At 40.0% G+C, this 24,288-nt stretch overlaps 1 protein-coding gene and 2 long non-coding RNA genes across 3 annotated transcripts in view; all 3 read right to left on the bottom strand.

The window, feature by feature from the left end:
• The window catches only part of LOC125002780, a 1,442-nt gene extending 935 nt beyond the window's left edge, over nucleotides 1-507 (bottom strand). The window contains exons 1-3 of the long non-coding RNA XR_007111828.1: nucleotides 419-507; nucleotides 273-330; nucleotides 1-3 (exon numbers count right to left, since the gene is read on the bottom strand). The exon at nucleotides 1-3 is cut by the window's left edge and continues 935 nt beyond it. This is a non-coding gene — a long non-coding RNA (uncharacterized LOC125002780). The remainder of the gene's footprint in view (nucleotides 4-272; nucleotides 331-418) is intronic.
• A 1,745-nt stretch (nucleotides 508-2,252) lies between these two features.
• Nucleotides 2,253-22,039, bottom strand: LOC125001772 (B-cell receptor CD22-like). Its single transcript, XM_047577261.1, has 10 exons — nucleotides 21,990-22,039; nucleotides 20,744-21,091; nucleotides 20,399-20,620; nucleotides 19,813-20,181; nucleotides 19,495-19,722; nucleotides 18,984-19,232; nucleotides 18,593-18,853; nucleotides 2,787-3,035; nucleotides 2,396-2,656; nucleotides 2,253-2,303 (listed from the first exon to the last, which is right to left on the bottom strand). The coding sequence occupies exons 3-10, from the start codon at nucleotides 20,496-20,498 to the stop codon at nucleotides 2,299-2,301; spliced, it is 1,722 nt and encodes a 573-aa protein (XP_047433217.1). The 5' UTR covers nucleotides 20,499-20,620; nucleotides 20,744-21,091; nucleotides 21,990-22,039; the 3' UTR covers nucleotides 2,253-2,298.
• LOC125002813 lies at nucleotides 15,586-17,392 on the bottom strand. Its single transcript, XR_007111834.1, has 3 exons — nucleotides 17,230-17,392; nucleotides 16,794-17,027; nucleotides 15,586-16,523 (listed from the first exon to the last, which is right to left on the bottom strand). It is a non-coding gene; the product is annotated as an uncharacterized LOC125002813 (long non-coding RNA).
• Nucleotides 22,040-24,288: the final 2,249 nt, after the last annotated feature.

Raw genomic sequence — 24,288 nt, 5'->3', positions numbered from 1 at the left:
CATCTGTAAAAAGAAGATATTTGACAGAGATATTTCTCAGTACTCTCACTCTTCACTTGTTTTAACCATGTCCTTTATTTATTTTTTACAAGGACTTGACTTTATTTTAAACATGTGCTGTATTTATTTATTTTATTATCAGGACATTAAATATTCAAAGATTTTTACACTGATGAAATTACTTCCTGGATTTGTTCTGTGGTACAGTTCACATCTACAGTTCAGTATGTGGTTAATTATCAGTTCTGTTCACATGCTCTAATCTCTCTCACCTCTATAGCCTCCACAGGTTCATTGGGTTCAGTCCCACAACTGAAGAGTTTCTTCTTCCTGGATGGAATCCAAGAAATAAGACGAATAAATACAAATTTAAAAGTAAATGACTGAATTGTAAAATAAAAAAAAGAAACAGACTTACCTCATACACATAATCAAAAGAAGCAGAGGAATCAGCACCAGCACCACCAAAGTTAATCTGATGACATTCAGTTTTACTGGTAATTTTCCTACAAATGGACAAACACTGATATGAGGTCTTTGTGTCTCAGTAATAGAGTTGGTTGTTTAGATCAATCGAAGGAAAACAGAACAGTCTAAAAAAAATCCTGACAGGAGATGTTATTGTTTTAGAACCACTTGTGTTTTTTTCTGTAGTGACTTGTTGATAATCTCTGATGCAGTAAACTGATATTTTAACATTTATTTACCTACTAAACCAACCAGGTGTAAGGTGGAGTTATGACGTCCTCTTCTGTTCTGGGCTTCACAGTAATAACTCCCTCTGTGTTCAGGTGTGAAGTCAGTGATGGTGAAGATCTGTCCTGAAGCTTTTGGTGAGTCTTCATTCTCCTTGTACCAGGTGTAGTTAGCTGCTGGGTTAGCATCACTGCTACAGGTCAGAGTCACTGAACTACCCTCCACTATCTCACCAGATGGACTCACTGACACAGAGGGAAGCTTTGGAGGATCTGGAAGAGACCAGGAAACATAAGTTAGAACTAAAATAAAGAGAAAACATTGTCTTGGGAGACAAAGTGCAATAGACTGGAATTGTATATTCACTCACATTTTACATCAATTGTAATGTATCTGGACGACATCTTGCCCATCGTGTTCTCAGCTGTACATTGATACTCTCCAGAGTCAGAGGGCTGGACAGAGCTGAGGACAAGCTGTGGTCCATTACTGACAAGTGTTTGGTTCTTGTACCAGGTGTAGTTAGCTGCTGGGTTAGCATCACTGCTACAGGTCAGAGTCACTGAACTACCCTCCACTATCTCACCAGATGGACTCACTGATACAGAGGGAAGCTTTGGAGCATCTGGAGGAGAATTAAAACAAGTCTGATTTTAGGTAAAATTAGATCATTTCTTCAAGGAGCAGAATCAACACAACTATAAACAGGATATGTTGCACAAAACCATCTCAGACAGATTCAGACCTTTCATTAACATCTGTCCTGGGTAATCCAAACACTAGTGTCCAGCTTAAAGTACTTGTATCCACATGTGTCCCCAGCCAACACTCGGGATCTGATCTCATAATAATAATCAATGAAGTGTTTATTATTTCCTGTCATTAGATTATTTGGGTCAAATATACAAGGGTAATATAAGGGTACACCCCGGACAGGTCACCAGCCTATCGTAGGGCTAACACAGAGACAGACAACCATTCACACTCACACACACACCGAGAGTCAATTTAGAATCACCAATTAGCCAAACGAGCATTTGGAGGTGGGAGGAAACCAGAATAGCTGGAGAAAATCCACACAGACACAGGGAGAACATGCAAACTCCATCCAGAAAGGTCTGAGCCGGACTCGAATCTGGACTTTCTCGCTGGGAGGCATGAACGCTAACCACCGAGTCACTGTGCCGTCCACTGATGATATCATTTATTTATTAATCTGTAGCTGACCTGCAAAAACCTAATAAAGTCGAATAAAATCTAGTAAGTGTTAGAATTAGACATTTGTGATTATTGAGGAAATACACAACTTAACTCCACATGTCTGCTTATACGCTTATGCTGTACTGCTTATGCTTAGACATAATCACACTCATATTAAATAATTTGGTAACAGCTCTAATTACTAATGAACAAACACCACTTGAGGCTATCATCATCTATAATAGCAGTCGTGTGTTATTTCCTGAATGAGGCAATATTCTGCTCTTGGAACAGCTCCACTGCTGAGTAGTGACACTAAATGTGGACTCAGGTCAAATTACTCTGATGTGTCCTCAGTGTTGTGGTGAGTTCACATGTGTACTTTAAGCTGGTCACTGGAGATCAGTCTGAATGGAGCCATAGTTTAGAAAGTTAGCAGGCTAAGATTTACGATATTTGGGAATGTTTCCAACAAAGTGATTAATTAATTAATACTCACACTGGACATCTATGAACAGAGATGAAGACTTTGAATATCCATATTGATTCTCAGACTTGCAGTAGTAGTTTCCTCTATTGTTAGAGCTGATAGAAATGAAAGCATGCACACCATCTGATCCTTGACTCAGTGTTTGGTTTTCCTTGTACCAGATGTAGTTAGCTGCTGGGTTAGCATCACTGCTACAGGTCAGAGTCACTGAACTACCCTCCACTATCTCACCAGATGGACTCACTGATACAAAGGGAAGCTTTGGAGGATCTGGAGGAGAATATAGAGAGAAGCTGCTCAGTCATTTTTAGCTGTATTGAAACATCACAGTCTGAAATCCAACTGTATCATCTTCAACTTCTAAGTCCAGCTGACAACAGATCTTTTGATGTTTACTTACACTGGACGTCTATGAATACAGACACAGACTGTTGATCCTCAGACTTGCAGTAGTAGATGCCTCTGTCCTCAGAGCTGATGGAGGTGAAATGATAAATACATCCTGGACCCAGAGGAAGTGGTTGGTTACCTTTGTACCAGGTGTAGTTAGCTGCTGGGTTAGCATCACTGCTACAGGTCAGAGTCACTGAACTACCCTCCATTATCTCACCAGATGGACTCACTGATACAGAGGGAAGCTTTGGAGGATCTGGAGATAGTTGGAGATTATTATGTTGTTGCAACGTGATGCTTCTGAAGTTTCTGAAGCTGAGGAACGTCAGTTAAAGGGAAACTGAAACACTTTAAAGCAAACATGATATTAATCTTGACAGTTACATTGTGCAGTTTGTGCAAGTTACTTCCTTTACAGAAATATATCAAGATCAGTGTCTGAAGTAAAACACCCAAAATAACTGTCCAGTATGATACAGTGTCTAGTAGAGGTATGACAGCCAGAGTCAAGTAAACTCACAGACTGAAGGAGAGCGGTACTCCTCATGTCCACTGAAAGCACAGGAGACGGTGTCTCCAGGAGAAAAGTTGTCTGTCAAAGTAGAAGTTTGCTGTGTCCTGATTCTCTGTTGGTTCTTGAACCAGACGTAAAGACGACCAGCTGGACTGCAGCTGCTGAGACACTTGAGCTCTGCCTCAGTTTGAGACTGATGGACTGATATTATTCTGGTCACCTGCACCTGCAGAGCTGCACATGACAACACAACAGTAATGTCACATCTGTTTAAATACTCAATACACAGATACATCCACCTACACAGTTAGAGTTCATCAGTACCTGTGACAGTCAGAGTTGTTCCAGGTAAAACACTTCTCCATTCAAACCATGGTGTCTTGAATTTGAAGTGATACTCAGATGAATCACTCTCTGTCAGGTTAGTGATTCTCAGAGTGGATCTTCTTGTCTCTGGTTCAAGGACCTGAACACGACCTGAATACTTGGAGTCTTTACTCAGGTCCTCAGGCTGTGAGGGATTCATCCACTGACGACTACGATCAGGACTGAACCAGAACTTTGACACAACATCATCATCATTATCATAATAATAATGACTGTATGTGGAGGAAATGTTCACTGATGAACCTTTGATGGCACAGATGCTTCTGTCAGTGTAAGTCACTTTGTTACAGGTTTGACGAAGGACACCTGAAAGAAGAAGAAGAAAATGTTTTAAAGAACACAACTACAAGAGGATTTATTCTGCAACACGACAGAGGAGGTGGTGGTGGTGTTGGACCATAAATGTCCTGCAGAGATCAAAGAAGAGAAGAGGAAGAGGAAGTGTGGTTTTCTGAAACATAGACACTGATGGTTGGTTGAGAGATGACACTGAGTTAGTGGAAGACTGAAGTAAACTCACATTGTGGAGGAGAGGGAAACTTCTCAAATCCTTTAACAGCACAGGAAACACTGTCTCCATATTCAAAGGATTGTTGAATTGAATTGGTGACTGTGTTCATGTTCACTCCATTCTTGTACCAGACGTAGGAACGAGCAGATAGATGACACCTGCTCTGACACTTCACCTCTACCCTGTCAGGATGCAATATTGGATATGTTTTCTTGGCCTCTACATGGAGAACTGAAGTGAACAGAGAAATATCATTTTAACTGTTGTCACCCATTAAATAAACACATTCATCAGTCGTTCAGTAACAGTAATGACATGTTACACATTTGACATATGTGGAGGAGAAATTCTTACCTGAGACAGTCAGAGTGACTCCAGGTGAACCAGTAAAACGTCCACGTTCTTGGTTTGTTGTGAAGCTGAACTTGTACTCAGCTGAATCGCTCTCTCTCAAGTCTGATATTCTCAGAGTGCACTTGTTCTTATTGCAACTGTGAGTCACACGACCAGAATACTTTGAGTCTGTCGACAGATCATCAGGTTTAGACCTTGTGAACCAAAATGTTTTCTCCACAGTTGTAGAACGGCGCCCAACTTTATATGGGTATGTGAAGGAGCTTTTTATTTCCACTGTTGATCCTTTTACAGCACAGATCTGAGTAGAAGAGTAAGTCACTCTATAACCAGTCTGACCAAGTACCACTGGAACATAGAGAACATCAGAGACTAGATTTAGATTCATTGATTAAAGTCAGAAAAATAAACACTTTACTGGTAATGCATCTTAGAAAAATCACCATCAAATGGGAAATGTACTTAACTAGAAGGATGTGATACATGAACACAACAGTTTGCTCTGCTTGGGTGGAGTGGTGTGAATGGAAACTAATGACAAAGGTGAACCACTGAGACATGTGCAACAACTATGGTGAGAAAACTCTTAACAGGAACACAGAGATCACAGATAGTAAAACAGACTCATTACAGAATGAGAAAGAACCACTGAACTATAAAACTATCAATGCTTTTCTACAATGTTACGTCTCTCTGTGATGGTGGACACTGTCCCTTTAAGGGTTTGGGGCATTGTTGTGGTTGTTAGCAGGGTGAGGAGTTGGTGGTTAGTAAGTTCAGCAAAGACAGGAAGACACATTTTCACAAACACACAAACAAATGACACTGAGATAGTGGATCTTTCTAAGTACCTGGGAGTTCACCTAAACAAGAGGTGGTCAGAGCAGACTCTACCTGCTAAGGAGACTTAGATTCCTTCAGAGTGCACGGAGCACTCCTGAGGACCGTCTATGACAAACACACACTGGACACTTTAATGTTTTTATTACTTCTCTTTAGCTGCTGTCTTTAAACTGCTGCTGCATCACTGACTATTTCTCCACTCTGGGACAAATAGATGGTTAATGTTTAAGAATCAACACATTTCTAAATAATCAAAGTCAAGATAAAGAAGCTAGTCACTAGAAATGTGTCATTTTTACATGAAAACTAATCTGTGAGCTTAAACGCTTTGTAAGAAAAAAGAATCAATCTACAGCTGTTAGATAAATGTAGTTGAGTAATAAGTATAATATTCCTGCTCAGTACCTGACACAGAGAGAAGGAAGACAAAGAATCCCCTCGTCGCTGCAGTTAAACCCATCGCTGCTCCTCACGTCTGTCAAACAGCAGACAGATCACATACTTAAATACAACAGTACGTCAGTTAGTGGTAGAATATATTTCCTGTGTAGAGACACCTTCTTCTGTCAGAGATCGTTCTGTTCAATATGTCTTCCTTCCTCTTATATTATTAATATGCATCAGCAAATGAATGGTTGTAAATCCTCAAGCTGAAATGAAGAAATTACTCTTATTTTTGTTTTTCATCAATAAACCTCCTAAAATATGACTTATAGACTTGATCATTATAGACTTGAGTGTTACTCTCTGAGACATATTTGTTTAAACCTTTCTTTTTCTAAAGTTTTCCTGATACACTCAAGCTGTGCAACATCAGTAGTTCCTGGTAGATAGATTCTAACAGTCAGTCTAAAAGTATATTCAGAGAAAAAGGTGTTATTTTCTATGTTCCAGTCATTTCTCCTATAATGCTGCATCTTATAAGAAATCAGAAAGTGGTTGCTGTTGAAATTAGTTCTTCTACCTACAAAGTTTGTCTTCAAAACAAGAGACTTTCATCAAAATGTTGACCAGAGGCCATGAAATTCTCAGAGGTTTGATGACGACAGGAGAAAGAAAACTTTGAGGAAGAGAAGTGGGTGTTACCAAGTTGAACTAATCTTAATTTTGACGACCAATGGGAGTGACTGATACAGTTGATTGACACATGGCTCAAAGTTCCCAAATGATTCCTGAAGGATCCACCGTCCACAGCTTGAAGGACTATCAAACGTCTGCAACACAGTAAACACAAAACTAAGTGTATGAACACTTCTGTGTAGGTACCTTGGATGGATCACCAGTGATCATAATTCATTCTAAAAAGCTGTTGTTTTTTTTCATAGATATATAATTTTGATCAACAACATTAATCCACGTGCTATCTGACACATATTAATGAAGATACTCTGAGGCAGCTGAACCAGACTGAGTCTCTCCAGAGTTGGAGTCGAGGTTGTTGTTGGTCCTTTGTGTCGAGGGCAGGGTCCACTGGATCCAACCATCTGGGTACCTCGTTACCAGCCTGCTGCTTCCCAGCTCCACACCCTGAACAGGAGGACACACAACACCTGATCCAACTTTATGTAACCAGGTTGAAATGATATCTTTACTTTTACGTTTGACATGTCACCAAATCCTGATGAATGTTGTTTTTATATGTTTTAGGTGTGTTTTATTGCCTATATGTATGCCTGGATGTTGTATTCAGACCAGTGTTAATACCTGTACTGTCTCTTTAAGAAGTCGCAGCCTTGTGTCGTCATTACGGTGCGTCTCTCAGTTCGCCCCAGACCAGCTGAGAGGAGGTGTTGCATTATTTTGCTCGTCATTTTTGAACATTTATTTCGGTTTTTGGACAATGCAAACTTTATTTCGTGCATGTATAAATGTTGAGTTTTAGGCTGCGAACATGCAGTTAATGAGTCAATTGAATATGAACTTTGTAAACTGACTTTTTGCAAGTTGAAGTAGACATATTCCACATGAAAGTCTACATGGTTTCCTGTATGTTTCTCTGCCCACAGGGGCTTGAGACTTGTGTGCTGTGTGGAGACTGCATGTCACAGAGCCGTGTGTGTTCTTCTGTTGATTTGTACAGATAAATCTTCTATCCTGCCTTCATTAAAGAGCAACCAGCAGCTGATTGTGGTCAGAGTCCTTTCTTCATTCCTCACAACATAGAACACAACGCAGAACTTATATGTGTTAATGGAGGCGCATCCAACCTGGTTTAAAGACAATGCACGCCCGTTACATGTACATAATATCTATGGAGACACAAGACAATACTGACGGCTGATGACAGTGAGCGATCACTCACCTGCAGGTTCTCCAGAGCTCTGGCAGCCATGTTGACATTCTTGTTGTTGACAAAGACTCAGAAGAGTTCATGAAGAATTATGATGCTTTCAATCTCACCAAACCTGTCACCATGGAAACACAAAGCCTCTAATGTACAGGGAAGCTGAGTAGTACTGATGTGTAGCTCAGGTGAAGGTGATCACATGTATAATCCTACGATGTTCATCATTTCAGAAACAACAAACAAACATGGAGGTTATGGGTGATACATACAACCATGTGTGTCTTTATTTACATCCTGTAATGAGAAATGATGTATCGTACAGTATCTTACACCATCAATATTGTGCTGCGTATATATAATGTTTTAACTGTGTGTACTTGTAACTTGTTGAAACACTGCATGGCTATAAGTTGAGTTGTTGCTAATGACATTAATAATATCTTCATTGTTTGTTTTATGGCTTTGATCTATGGGTCTCTGTCACAGGTTAGGCCATGTTATCTCTCTGAAGGGTCCTGATGGAGGCACTATCTACTGATAGGGGGTATGAAGTAAATCTATTTCATGAACCTGTCGCTCTTTTATCACTATCAATGCTTGATGCTTTGTCTGTGCTGTGAGTCCATCTGCAGATGTTGGATTAAACTGAAGACCAGAATGTTCTGATTTCTACTGCTCTAGATCAACTAGTTTACAAAGATAACTAGAAAATTTCCTCTGGGAAAGTTTAGCCTACATTAAGCACAGTTAGCACACTCAATCCACATTTAGCACAGTTAGCCTACACTTAGCACACATAGCCTACATTTAGCACAGTTAGCCTGCAGTTAGCACAGTTAACCCACATTTAGCTTATGGTTAGCACAATTAGCCTGTGTGTGACAAAGTATTGCGCGCTTAAGCGTGCATGTGTGTGCTTGTGTGTGTGTGTTCTACAACTCTGTGTGTGTGTAACTGTAATAACACAAAGTTACCTGTGTAGTGTGTGTTGGTGTGTGTAGTTTTAACATAAATGTGTGGGACACAGGGATCAGCTGTATTAACAGCAGAGACAACAAGAGGAGTCCCTGATTAATGAATTGGTCTCAGCTGTGGCCCAGGCCTGTGGGTCAGGGTTGCTGTGGCAACCCAACATGGTTGTCAATGACGACAGAAGCGCACTGGGCCAGGACACAGAGAAGAGGTGGATTATCTCCCTCTGTGCTGGTCGCACATTTGGGCTCACTGTGACAAAACGGTAGCTCCTATTAGAAAATCACACAGACCGTGGGCGTCATAAGACCTTCCTGAAGACTTTGATATGTTTCTTGTCTTTCTGGAGTAAATATTTTGGAGTTTTGAAATATTTGACAGACAGGGACGTGACCGCGAACAGAGACTCGCAGTTTAAATTCTGTACGTCTCACTGCTTTGCCGAGCACATTGTGAGAGACACAACAAGTTTGTCTACAACTGTGGAAAAAAATTGTGTCTAGAGTATAGATTGTGATCGGGACGAGTGTGGAAAGAGAAAGGTTGCAAGCAATTTCAGACAGCTGTCTTCACTCTAAGTGATGAGTCGTCCACTCTGGCTCTGGATTCTGTGCAATACACACCCATTATAAACTGAAAATCTCTCCCAAAAAGATCATGGTCATTGAACAGTGATGGATCAAAAACTATAAGACCTATCAAAACATGGATTTACACATCAACACACAAGGCTTGTGTCTACAGTTCAAAGTTTACATGAAGTCTCTAGGTGAAAGCATGCCTGAGCAATAGACCTTTAAAAGACTTATGTTACGAAAAATTCATATTTTGTAGCAAGTATTAGCACACCGATCCCGATCAAACCAACATTTTGATATATAACTCTAAGGGACGGAAAAATGGAATAATTATAAACTGCACTTATTTATTTATTAATATTAAATATTTAGAGACTGGAATGTATTTTTGTATCTGAACCGGATAAACTGACTGATATATGAGCCCTGAATGCTATCCTAGACTGACTGCTAAAAAATAACAATATCCCAATAATTACTACCAGTGAAGATGTAGTTTTTGCTGCACTTGTCTGTTATGACTATGGGTCATGTTGTGTGTGGGCTCTGCCTGTGTAGTGCTGTTCTACTATCAGCGTCCTGTGTGTAGGACAGTGTTTGGGGGAAAGCTGTATGACATGGCTACAAGTGTAAAGTGGGACTCCAGCTTTTTGTTCCTTTACAACATTTCCTATTTGTTAATTTTATGTTTTAATAATTTCATATGTGTCTGGCCATGTGTTTAATAATGCCTGATGAATGAGTTGCGTAGTGGTCTTATTCTAAGCATGTTTCTGCAGTTGAACAGCGCCACACTGTGGACAGAAGTGATACTGCATTTAGCTCTTTAGTCCTCAGATGAGGTGATGACAGCCTGAACCGTGGTGAACTTCTCAAGCAGCCGTTTACTCTGCTCTTCCTCAAAGCCACCTCCTAAAGCAGAATAAAAAAAACTTTAAAAAGTCAGATATGACTTCAAAATACTCTAAAGGAGGACACTTCCCAGCTGAGAAGGGAGAGGAAAGACTTTTAGGTTTTTAGTGGTTGGTTTTGTGTGTAGGTGTACACATGAAACTGATAAATAAATCAATTTGAGCCGTCGAGTCACTTGTGAAGCTCCTCACCGTGAGTTGTGTGACCCGGCAGGTCAACAGTTTCCTGGATGCTTCCTTACAGAGCTCATCCAACTTCAACACCTGCTCCAGGGCCTTCTCTGCCTCACTGTACTGCTGTGATTAACACACAGATGCTCCATCAGTGCACAGCCCTTACGGAAGTATCCTATTGGCCAATCAGGAGCCAGATGAATGTGCATGCCAGCATCTGTGAGGGCAGATGAGTACTGGTCCAGAAACAAGTAACACTAAGACCAGTTTCCATAGAACCTGACAGACACTAACACAAACGGAGGGGGACAAAGTGAATGTGATAAGAGAACCGGACAGTGAGATCAACAAGGACACAGTTCAACTGTGTTGGCGTCAGATCAGCTCACATGTGGTCGTTGCGGTCACAGGAGATGACCTCTGTAAACATGTGCATTGACTGGCTGTACTGGCCTCCATGAAATGTCTGAATACCCATTTGTGCTCTAAGGTCGTCCAATTACAGCTGCTTTATACAATGTGATACTGAGGGAGTATCTTGTGATGCTGCGTCTCAGAGTAATTCAGCATTGGACTAATCTTGACACTTGTGTCAAGTATGCGGCAGAACATTAAAAATTAAATCTGAGTGTGCTCTGTCGTTTCATATTCCTTCATCTCCTCCATTTTCCCACAATGTCAATATTAATGCGTCCTCAATTGGCACATCTCTGTTCAATAAACTATTTGACCACCTTCTCTCAGCCACATATGGGGCCATTATTGTAGCAAAACTATTTGCAAATGTGTATTTTGATCCACAAATGTGTAAAACAAATTTGCAAATGCGGAACCCTACTACTGGCTGTTGGATTTTTTAACTGTCAGATCACAACGGGTCAGGGCCAATGGCGTTCTGTCTGATGTTCTCTTCTCCTCCACCGGCGCTCCTCAGGGATGCGTTCTCTTGCCTCTCCTATTTGTCTTATATACTGATGCATGCCAGAGCTTTCAGGAGAAACGCCGCATTGTAAAGTTTGCTGATGACTCAGTGATCGTGTCCCTCCTCAGCCACGATGACCCAATGCCTGGCCCTGTAGTGGAGGAATTTATCCAGTTTTTGAGGTTGATTTACCCAAACCAGCAGATAAAAGCAAATGTCAGGACATATTTAATAAAACAAGAATAAAACATTTCCATGAACTTGGAGTCAATGTTTATGTGCTTGAGCTTCCAAAGAAAGTACATTCGCTGGTTGGCTTTTTTGGACATAGTGTGCCTCCGTAGCTATACAGCTCCATACCACCAGGGGGTGCAAGTGTAACACTTATGAGGGATTTTGTAATACCAAGATTTATGGATTAGGAGATGAGATAGGTTCGACTACTGGAGCATTCACAGGAATGTGAGAATGAGACTCGGGAGGCAAAGTTTAAATATAGAAGTAATGCCAGAATTGATTAGAACAGAATAAACAGATAAATAGATAAATAAATAAATACGTTACAACAAGACAAACAAAATTCTCTGACAAACCAAAACAGTTAAATAGATATATACAATAATATCATTTGGTTATCTAATTAAGCTAAATATTCTAATTTGGGTGCACCCTATTAACCTGAATTCTATGTTTAAATTTCAAATTTCAGTTTCAATGTAACAGTTTCGATAAACCAAAGAAAAAAAAGAAACAAACAAAATATCAATTAAAATACATCACACACCATTCATTTTGAGGAGGATTATCCTACACAACAGCCAAATCTTTCCAATCTCAGGACAAGTTCAATGTCCAAGAAAAAGTCAAAAGGTGGGTGCAGGTTCGGTGTTCCAGGGATTGAGAAAATGTAAGTTTGGGGAATTGAGGGTAGGGAATCATGTGACAGGGCTGTGTGTGAGGGTGTCCCAGGTGTTGGGCCTACCACACCAGAGAGTGTAGCTGGACCTGTCCAGTGACCACAGAATATCTAGGGTTCACTTCACTCCAGATCAAGTGGGTGGCTCGCCATCGCTTCACTTCACTTCCCTTCACTTCACTTCCCTCCATTGGAACAGGCAAAACAAAATCCAAAAGAACAAAAAAAAACAGCACAAAACAATAAAAAAATAAAAAAATAAAAAAATGACCTGTCAACAGACAGGGTCAGAGAAATATCATCAGTTACTTGGTACAGTTTGTCATTCACAGTCACCATGGCAACAGTTACCATGACAGTTACTTGGTTAAACTGCTTCTTGTAACTGTTTTAACGTCTACACTCTATAATACAATCATGAACCAGTTCAATTGTAAAATAAAACAAAATAATTCATTAAGACCAATAATCATGCTCACCGATCTCTTTGTTCGGCGGGGCACAGGCACAAAACGGCTCTGGCACCCGGTGCCACAACGGGTTCTACTCAAAAAAATAAATAAATAAATAAACTAATAAACACATCGTTCATGGATCGTGCCTTTACCTTGCTGCTGAAAGCAGTAATAGATGAGAGTGGAGTTGTGCACACACAGACACACCGACCAGAGTTAGGAGCAACAGCTAAGCGTTGGCAGACGAGCTAACGGTAGTTGAGGGCTAACAGTAGTAACGGTCACGAACGTTAGACGGCGAGTTAATGGTAGTCAACAGCCAATAGCGTTAACGGCTAATGGCAGTAACGGGTAAAAACAACAGCCGTTACCACATCTATCATATCATTAACTCACTTTCGGTTGCTTTTTTTTTTTAGCAAACACTCGCTGACTGTTTGTCTGCCTTCAGTAGACTACGTTTCATTGAATTTATCTCGTTGTTCTTTCTTTCGTTCACTTCGCTCACTTTCCAAAACTGCCTGACTCACACGCAAACATAGCGGTGGGCGGGGCTAAACTGTGTTTACAGTTCTCTAATTGGCCGATCTGACCTGATGCATTCAGGGTACATAAAAACATGGGAAACATTGGAACTTGACAAAACCATACATACAGTTTTCCTATTAAACGAAACAGTTAATAAGACATTCATTTCATTTCCCTTTCTTTTGCTAATTTATTTATTTGACACTTTGATATCTTTGATATAAAGTATGAATAAGTTGGGTCCCAAGACTGACCCTTGGGAGACGCCACCATGTTGAACAGTAATCACCCATCTTCACAAACTCCTCATCCAGTCTAATACCTTTCCCCTGATACCACACCGCCCTAATTTCATGTGAGAAAATGTTTTAAAATCTATTCATATTCCAATTGCTTTAGGTCCAATGGGGTAGTAGGACTCTGTTAATGCCAGAGATGTTGATCTGTTTGATCTGTTTGTCCAAGAATTTATCCAGTCGGTCAATGAGAAGCTTTTCCTAATATTTTGGAGAATTGTGGGAGTACTGAGATGTCTTGGATGAAAGGGGGGTCAGAGGTTGTGATGTGGGAAAGATCATTTATGTTTGCTGAGGAGTTTTTTGCAGAACATCTTTTGGTGAGAGAGTCTAAATGATACAATGGTCTGGATGTGGGAGGCTGCAGATGAAGGAGAAGTATTGGAGGGTAACAGTGAAGTGGGGGGTGATACCATGGGTGGGCAGTAGGGGGTGCTGTTCTCAGGGGTGGTTCTGTAGCAGACTAAGAAGAAGCAGGAAGGGGTGTGTAGTGTAAACATGGCTAGTTATGCACACGTTTAAACAGTATGTTGGGCAGTGGATGTTAACACAGAGATGTGGACTCAGTCACTTTTAAAGTGATTTGGTCTGTTCCAGAAGAGATTAAAGTTATTGATTAAATTGATCCTGTGTGAGAGTGAGTGAGGCTAGGTGCTTAGACTGGGGAGATGACTGATTCCATCAGCGTCGCACAATGCCAGTCACTTCACTTTAAAGAGATGGATTTTCACACTGAAAATACATTTGCAAGGTTTTGTATTTATGTCTATGTGCAGCAGTCAGCACAGAGATCCACTGGGTTGTAAAGAGACCTGAAGTTGATGGGTTTCTAGAGGCCAACCTTTAATCACCCAACCAACAGATTTATTTAAAGCTTGCAGGTATTTAGTATTTTCCTGGTGCGTTTTTTTAAAGTTGTCATCACTTAGATGAGATGATGATGATGATGATGATGATGATTATTATTATTATTATTATTATTATTATTATTATTATTATTATTATTATTTTGTAATCAGACTGACCGGACATTTACTTTTTGTGTTAAAATTAATAGAAATATTTTTACACTGATAAAATGACTTCCTGGATTTGTTCTGTGGTTCACATCTACAGTTCAGCATATGGTTAATAATCAGTTCTGGTCACATGCTCTGATCTCTTTCACATCTATAGCCTCCACAGGTTCATTGGGTTCAGTCCCACAGATGAAGAGTTTCTTCTTCCTGGATGGAATCCAAGAAATAAGATGACGGATGAATACAAATTTCAAAATAAATGAATGGTAAAGTTAAATAACAAACACACTCACCTCATACACAGAATCAAAAGAAGCAGAGGAACCAGCACCATCAAAGTTAACCTGATGACATTCAGTTTTACTGGTAAATTTCCTACAAATGAACAAACACTGATATGAGGTCTTTGTGTCACTAACAGAGTTGATTGTTCATATCAAGCAAAGAAAAAATGAACCGTCTAAAAACATCCTGACAGTAGATGTTGTTGTTTTAGAATCACTGGAGGTTTTCTCTGTAGTGACTTGTTGATAATCTCTGATGCATTGAACTGATATTTGAATCTTTATTTACCTGTGACACCAACCAGGTGTAAGGTGGAGTTATGACGTCCTCTTCGGTTCTGGGCTTCACAGTAATAACTCCCTCTATGTTCAGGTCTGATGTCAGTGATGGTGAAAATCTGTCCTGAAGCTTTTGGTGAGTCTTCATTCTTGTCAGCTTGAAGCCATACAACCATGTAGTGTAGCTGAACAGTAACGTGCATGGCGAATCAAATCCCAAACGATTCGTAAACCGATAAGTGATAAGTGTGAATCCAACCCTCTCGATTACACTTCATGTTATTGACCACTAGATGTCCTACTCGACCACGGTATCACTGTGGGTAATTAACCATTTTTTGAAGCTTCAAACAAAACCTCGATCATCCATCCCTACATAAAAGTTCAAACAGGTCGCTGTATGGTGGATCAATGACCCGCTGCTAACTAGGACACACCTTTATGGATAGGTAAGAGATGGTAACAGAATGATATGGGACATGGTTATCATTACTTAATTCATAGAGTGGAAAGTTCTATCATTATGATGAGAAATTGTGAAGAAACACACAATCAGAACAAAACATTATGTTCATTAAGGAATGTTTAAAATCTTTATTATCGTAAAACTGTTTATTTACAGCTGAAATCCACAACTTCTTACATATTGTCGCCCTCTGCTGCAGTGAGAGGGAACTGCAACGATGTCAACACTACAGTTTGAGCTTTCTGTTCAACATGTTTATTTTAAAGAATTCATCTTTCTCTCGATCTGAATTACTCAGAACCTAAATATATAATATACACAGACCAGGCATAACATCATGACCCCTTATAGGTGAAGTAAAAAACCCTGACCATCAAATGGGCAAATATGAGGATTTCGGCGAGATTAATGAGGGACAAATTGTGATGGCTAGACAACTGGTTTGAGTTTGCTGTGATGACAGGCCTCCAAATTCCCAGGTGAGTATTTGTGGGTTGCGCTGAACGAACTAGAGTTACACTAGAAAACTAAGAGAGAAACAGTGTAAAACTAACTGAAATATAAAGAGAAAAACTATTTCAAGATGAAACAGAAATATAAAGAAAATCAAACTGCACAACAAATGCTACCAGAACACATCATCATGTCATGTAAATTGCGACATGTCAGAGTTGGAATAACTCATCATCTCATTGTCTAGTATCTAGTATCTAGTATCTCATCCTCAGGGTAGCAGAGGTCTATCTCAGGACTAACACAGAGAGACAAACAAACATTCACACTCACACCTACAGTCAAAGTAGAATCACCAATTAGCCTAACGAACATGTCTTTGGACAGTGGGAGGAAGCTGGAAAAAATCTGGAAAAAACCCACGCAGACACAGGGAGAACAGTGAACTCCACACAGAAAGAGCCGAACCTGGACTGAAACCTGGACTCAGACCTTCTCACTTGGAGGCATCAGTGTTAACCACCACACCTATGTGCACATCTTAGAATAACTTCTACTTTGAAATAGAAGAGTCGTGTCTGAGGTTTTGTTGCATCTGTAAAAAGAAGATATTTGACAGAGATATTTCTCAGTACTCTCACTCTTCACTTGTTTTAACCATGTCCTTTATTTATTTTTTTACAAGGACTTGACTTTATTTTAAACATGTGCTGTATTTATTTATTTTATTATCAGGACATTAAATATTCAAAGATTTTTACACTGATGAAATTACTTCCTGGATTTGTTCTGTGGTACAGTTCACATCTACAGTTCAGTATGTGGTTAATTATCAGTTCTGTTCACATGCTCTGATCTCTCTCACCTCTATAGCCTCCACAGGTTCATTTGGTTCAATCCCACAGCTGAAGAGTTTATTCTTCCTGGATGGAATCCAAGAAATAAGACGAATAAATACAAATTTAAAAGTAAATGACTGAATTGTAAAATAAAAAAAAGAAACAGACTTACCTCATACACATAATCAAAAGAAGCAGAGGAATCAGCACCAGCACCACCAAAGTTAATCTGATGACATTCAGTATTACTGGTAATTTTCCTACAAATGGACAAACACTGACATGAGGTCTTTGTGTCTCAGTAATAGAGTTGGTTGTTTAGATCGATCGAAGGAAAACAGAACAGTCTAAAAAAAAATCCTGACAGGAGATGTTATTGTTTTAGAATCACTAGTGTTTTTTTCTGTAGTGACTTGTTGATAATCTCTGATGCAGTAAACTGATATTTTAACATTTATTTACCTACTAAACCAACCAGGTGTAAGGTGGAGTTATGACGTCCTCTTCTGTTCTGGGCTTCACAGTAATAACTCCCTCTGTGTTCAGGTCTGAAGTCAGTGATGGTGAAGATCTGTCCTGAAGCTTTTGGTGAGTCTTCATTCTCCTTGTACCAGGTGTAGTTAGCTGCTGGGTTTGCATCACTGCTACAGGTCAGAGTCACTGAACTACCCTCCACTATCTCACCAGATGGACTCACTGACACAGAGGGAAGCTTTGGAGGATCTGGAGGAGAATTAAAACAAGTCTGTTTTTAGGTAAAATGAGATCAGTTCTTCAAGGAGCAGAAACAACACAACTATAAACAGGATATGTTGCACAAAACCATCTCAGACAGATTCAGACCTTTCATTAACATCTGTCCTGGGTAATCCAAACACTAGTGTCCAGCTTAAAGTACTTGTATCCACATGTGTCCCCAGCCAACACTCGGGATCTGATCTCATAATAATAATCAATGAAGTGTTTATTATTTCCTGTCATTAGACTATTTGGGTCAAATATACAAGGGTAATATAAGGGTACACCCCGGACAGGTCACCAGCCTATCGTAGGGCTAACACAGAGACAGACAACCATTCACACTCACACACACACCGAGAGTCAATTTAGAATCACCAATTAGCCTAACAAGCATTTGGAGGTGGGAGGAAGCCCGAGTACCTGGAGAAAATCCACACAGACACAGGGAGAACATGTAAACTCCATCCAGAAAGGTCTGAGCCGGACTCGAATCTGGACTTTCTCGCTGGGAGGCATGAGCGCTAACCACCGAGTCACTGTGCCGTCCACTATTTATATAATTTATTTATTAATCTGTAGCTGACCTGCAAAAACCTAATAAAGTTGAATAAAATCTAGTAAGTGTTAGAATTAGACATTTGTGATTATTGAGGAAATACACAACTTAACTCCACATGTCTGCTTATACATCAACATAAAGTTGTTTTTTTGAAAGACATAATCACACTCATATTAAATAATTTGGTAACAGCTCTAATTACTAATGAACAAACACCACTTAAGGCTATCATCATCTATAATAGCAGTCGTGTGTTATTTCCTGAATGAGGCAACATTCTGCTCATGGAACAGCTCCACTGCTGAGTAGTGACACTAAATGTGGACTCAGGTCAAATTACTCTGATGTGTCCTCAGTGTTGTGGTGAGTTCACACGTGTACTTTAAGCTGGTCACTGGAGATCAGTCTGAACGGAGCCATAGTTTAGAAAGTTAGCAGGCTAAGATTTACGATATTTGGGAATGTTTCCAACAAAGTGATTAATTAATTAATACTCACACTGGTGATTAATTAATTAATACTCACACTGGACATCTATGAACAGAGATGAAGACTTTGAATATCCGTATTGATTCTCAGACTTGCAGTAGTAGTTTCCTCTGTTGTTAGAGCTGATAGAAATGAAAGCATGCACACCATCTGATCCTTGACTCAGTGTTTGGTTCTCCTTGTACCAGGTGTAGTTAGCTGCTGGGTTAGCATCACTGCTACAGGTCAGAGTCACTGAACTACCCTCCACTATCTCACCAGATGGACTCACTGATACAGAGGGAAGCTTTGGAGGATCTGGAGGAGAATATAGAGAGAAGCTGCTCAGTCATTTTTAGCTGTACTGAAACATCACAGTCTGAAATCCAACTGTATCATCTTCAACTTTTAAATCAAGCTGACAACAGATCTGTTGATGTTTACTTACACTGGACGTCTATGAATACAGACACAGACTGTTGATCCTCAGACTTGCAGTAGTAGATCCCTCTGTCCTCAGAGCTGATGGAGGTGAAACGATAAATACCTCCTGGTCCCAGAGGAAGTGGTTGGTTACCTTTGTACCAGGTGAAGTTAGCTGCTGGGTTAGCATCACTGCTACAGGTCAGAGTCACTGAACTACCCTCCACTATCTCACCAGAGGGACTCACTGATATAGGTGAAAGCTTTGAAGGATCTGGAAATTGATGGAGATTATTATGTTGTTATAATGCTTCTGAAGTTTCTGAAGCTGAGGAACATCAGTTAAAGGGAAACTGAAACACTTTAAAGCAAACACGATATTAATCTTGACAGTTACATTGTGCAGTTTGTGCAAGGTTACTTCCTTTACAGAAATATTTTGCAAGATCAGTGTCTGAAGTAAAACACCCAAAATAACTGTCCAGTATGATACAGTGTCTAGTAGAGGTATGACAGCCAGAGTGAAGTAATCTCACAGACTGAAGGAGAGCGGTAATCCTCATGTCCACTGAAAGCACAGGAGACGGTGTCTCCAGCAGAAAAGTTGTCTGTCAAAGTAGAAGTTTGCTGTGTCCTGATTCTCTGTTGGTTCTTGAACCAGACGTAAAGACGACCAGCTGGACCGCAGCTGCTGAGACACTTGAGCTCTGCCTTAGTTTGAGACTGATGGACTGATATTATTCTGGTCACCTGCACCTGCAGAGCTGCACATGACAACACAACAGTAATGTCACATCTGTTTAAATACTCAATGCACAGATACATCCACCTACACAGTTAGAGTTCATCAGTACCTGTGACAGTCAGAGTTGTTCCAGGTAAAACACTTCTCCATTCAAACCGTGGTGTCTTGAATTTGAAGTGATACTCAGATGAATCACTCTCTGTCAGGTTAGTGATTCTCAGAGTGGATCTTCTTGTCTCTGGTTCAAGGACCTGAACACGACCTGAATACTGGGAGTCTTTACTCAGGTCCTCAGGCTGTGAGGGATTCATCCACTGACGACTACGATCAGGACTGAACCAGAACTTTGACACAACATCATCATCATTATCATAATAATAATGACTGTATGTGCAGGAAATGTCCACTGATGAACCTTTGATGGCACAGATGCTTCTGTCAGTGTAAGTCACTTTGTTACAGGTTTGACGAAGGACACCTGAAAGAAGAAGAAGAAGAAAATGTTTTAAAGGACACAACTACAAGAGGATTTATTCTGCAACACGACAGAGGAGGTGGTGGTGGTGTTGGACCATAAATGTCCCGCAGAGATCAAAGAAGAGAAGAGGAAGAGGAAGTGTGGTTTTCTGAAACATAGACACTGATGGTTGATTGAGAGATGACACTGAGTTAGTGGAAGACTGAAGTAAACTCACATTGTGGAGGAGAGGGAAACTTCTCAGATCCTTTAACAGCACAGGAAACACTGTCTCCATATTCAAAGGATTGTTGAATTGAATCGGTGACTGTGTTCATGTTCACTCCATTCTTGTACCAGACGTAGGAACGAGCAGATAGATGACACCTGCTCTGACACTTCACCTCTACCCTGTCAGGATGCAATATTGGAGATGTTTTCTTGGCCTCTACATGGAGAACTGAAGTAAACAGAGAAATATCATTTTAACTGTTGTCACCCATTAAATAAACACATTCATCAATCGTTCAGTAACAGTAATGACATGTTTCACATTTTACATATGTGGAGGAGAAATTCTTACCTGAGACAGTCAGAGTGACTCCAGGTGAACCAGTAAAACGTCCACCTTCTTGGTTTGTTGTGAAGCTGAACTTGTACTCAGCTGAATCGCTCTCTCTCAAGTCTGAGATTCTCAGAGTGCACTTGTTCTTATTGCAACTGTGAGTCACACGACCAGAAAACTTTGAGTCTGTCGACAGATCATCAGGTTTAGACCCTGTGAACCAAAATGTTTTCTTCACAGTTGTAGAACGGTTCCCAACTTTATATGGGTATGTGAAGGAGCTTTTTATTTCCACTGTTGATCCTTTTACAGCACAGATCTGAGTAGAAGAGTAAGTCACTCCATAACCAGTCTGACCAAGTACCACTGTAACACAGAGAACATCAGAGACTAGATTTAGATTCATTGATTAAAGTCAGAAAAATAAACACTTTACTGGTAATGCATCTTAGAAAAATCACCATCAAATGGGACATGTACTTAACTAGAAGGATGTGATACAAGAACACGACAGTCTCTGCTTGGGTGGAGTGGTGTGAATAGAAACTAATGACAAAGGTGAACCACTGAGACATGTGCAACAACTATGGTGAGAAAACTCTTAACAGGAACACAGAGATCACAGATAGTAAAACAGACTCATTACAGAATGAGAAAGAACCACTGAACTATAAAACTATCAATGCTTTTCTACAACGTTACGTCTCTCTGTGATGGTGGACACTGTCCCTTTAAGGGTTTGGGGCATTGTTGTGGTTGTTAGCAGGGTGAGGAGTTGGTGGTTAGTAAGTTCAGCAAAGACAGGAAGACACATTTTCACAAACACACAAACAAATGACACTGAGATAGTGGATCTTTCTAAGTACCTGGGAGTTCACCTAAACAAGAGGTGGTCAGAGCAGACTCTACCTGCTAAGGAGACTTAGATTCCTTCAGAGTGCACGGAGCACTCCTGAGGACCGTCTATGACAAACACACACTGGACACTTTAATGTTTTTATTACTTCTCTTAGCTGCCGTCTTTAAACTGCTGCTTGCATCACTGACTATTTCTCCACTCTGGGACAAATAGAGGGTTAATGTTTAACAATTAACACATTTCTACAACAATCAAAGTCAAGAATAAGAAGCTAGTCACTAGAAATGTGTCATTTTTACATGAAAACTAATCTGTGAGCTTATACGTTTTGTAAGAAAAAAGAATCAATCTACACGTGTTAGATAAATGTAGTTGAGTAAAAAGTATAATATTCCTGCTCAGTACCTGACACAGAGAGATGGAAGACAAAGAATCCCCTCGTCGCTGCAGTTAAACCCATCGCTGGTCCTCACGTCTGTCAAACAGCAGACAGATCACATACTTAAATACAACAGTACGTCAGTTAGTGGTAGAATATATTTCCTGTGTAGAGACACCTTCTTCTGTCAGAGATCGTTCGGTTCAATATGTCTTCTTTCCTCTTATATTATTAATATGCATCAGCAAATGAATGGTTGTAAATCCTCAAGCTGAAATGAAGAAATTACTCTTATTTTTGGTTTTCATCAATAAACCTCCTAAAATGTGACTTATAGACTTGATCATTATAGACTTGAGTGTTACTCTCTGAGACATATTTGTTTAAACCTTTCTTTTTCTAAAGTTTTCCTAATACACTCAAGCTGTGCAACATCAGCAGTTCCTGGTAGATAGATTCTAACAGTCAGTCTAAAAATATATTCAGAGTAAAAGGTGTTATTTTCTATGTTCCAGTCATTTCTCCTATAATGCTGCATCTTATAAGAAATCAGAAAGTGGTTGCTGTTGAAATTAGTTCTTCTAGGTTCAAAGTTTGTCTTCAAAACAAGAGACTTTCAGCAAAATGTTGACCAGAGGCCATGAAATTCTCAGAGGTTTGATGACGACAGGAGAAAGAAAACTCTGAGGAAGAGAAGTGGGTGTTACCAAGTTGAACTAATCTCATCTTTGACGACCAATGGGAGTGACTGATACAGTTGATTGACACATGGCTCAAAGTTCCCAAATGATTCCTGAAGGATCCACCGTCCACAGCTTTACTTTTACGTTTGACATGTCACCAAATCCTGATGAATGTTGTTTTTATATGTTTTAGGTGTGTTTTATTGCCTATATGTATGCCTGGATGTTGTATTCAGACCAGTGTTAATACCTGTACTGTCTCTTTAAGAAGTCGCAGCCTTGTGTCGTCATTACGGCGCGTCTCTCAGTTCGCCCCAGACCAGCTGAGAGGAAGTGTTGTATTATTTTGCTCGTCATTTTTGAACATTTATTTCGGTTTTTGGACAATGCAAACTTTATTTCGTGCATGTATAAATGTTGAGTTTTAGGCTGCGAACATGCAGTTAATGAGTCAATTGAATATGAACTTTGTAAACTGACTTTTTGCAAGTTGAAGTAGACATATTCCACATGAAAGTCTACATGGTTTCCTGTATGTTTCTCTGCCCAAGGGGCTTGAGACTTGTGTGCTGTGTGGGGACTGCATGTCACAGAGCCGTGTGTGTTTTTCTGTTGATTTGTACAGATAAATCTTCTATCCTGCCTTCATTAAAGAGCAACCAGCAGCTGATTGTGGTCAGAGTCCTTTCTTCATTCCTCACAACATAGAACACAACGCAGAACTTATATGGGTTAATGGAGGCGCATCCAACCTGGTTTAAAGACAATGCACGCCCGTTACATGTACATAATATCTATGGAGACACAAGACAATACTGACGGCTGATGACGGTGAGCGATCACTCACCTGCAGGTTCTCCAGAGCTCTGGCAGCCATGTTGACATTCTTGGAGTTGACGAAGGCTCAGAAGAGTTCATAAAGAATTATGATGCTTTCAATCTCACCAAACCTGTCACCATGGAAACACAAAGCCTCTAATGTACAGGGAAGCTGAGTAGTACTGATGTGTAGCTCAGGTGAAGGTGATCACATGTATAATCCTACGATGTTCATCATTTCAGAAACAATAAACAAACATGGAGGTTTTGGGTGATACATACAACCATGTGTGTCTTTATTTACATCCTGTAATGAGAAATGATGTATCGTACAGTATCTTACACCATCAATATCCTGCTCTGTATATATAATGTTTTAACTGTGTGTATCTGTAACTTGTTGAAACACTGCATGACTATAAGTTGAGTTGTTGCTAATGACATTTATAATATCTTCATTGTTTGTTTTATGGCTTTGATCTATGGGTCTCTGTCACAGGTTTGGCCATGTTATCTCTCTGAAGGGTCCTGATGGAGGCACTATCTACTGATAGGGGGTATGAAGTAAATCTATCTCATGAACCCGTCGCTCTTTTGTCACTATCAATGCTTGATGCTTTGTCTGTGCTGTGAGTCCATCTGCAGATGTTGGATTAAACTGAAGACCAGAATGTTCTGATTTCTTATTTCTCAACAGAAATGTCGACTACAGTCTACATGTGGTGCTTCACGATCGTAGACTGTACAAAGATAACAAACGTCTCCACTTCCTCCCATTGGACAAACTGATGCTAGTAACCAGGGTATAAGTGCAGCACAGTGC

The sequence above is a fragment of the Mugil cephalus genome, chromosome 2 (assembly GCF_022458985.1).
Source record: "Mugil cephalus isolate CIBA_MC_2020 chromosome 2, CIBA_Mcephalus_1.1, whole genome shotgun sequence".
NCBI classification, from domain to species: domain Eukaryota; kingdom Metazoa; phylum Chordata; class Actinopteri; order Mugiliformes; family Mugilidae; genus Mugil; species Mugil cephalus.
Note: the sequence above shows the minus strand (reverse complement) of the source record. Positions and strands in the feature narration are given on the sequence as shown.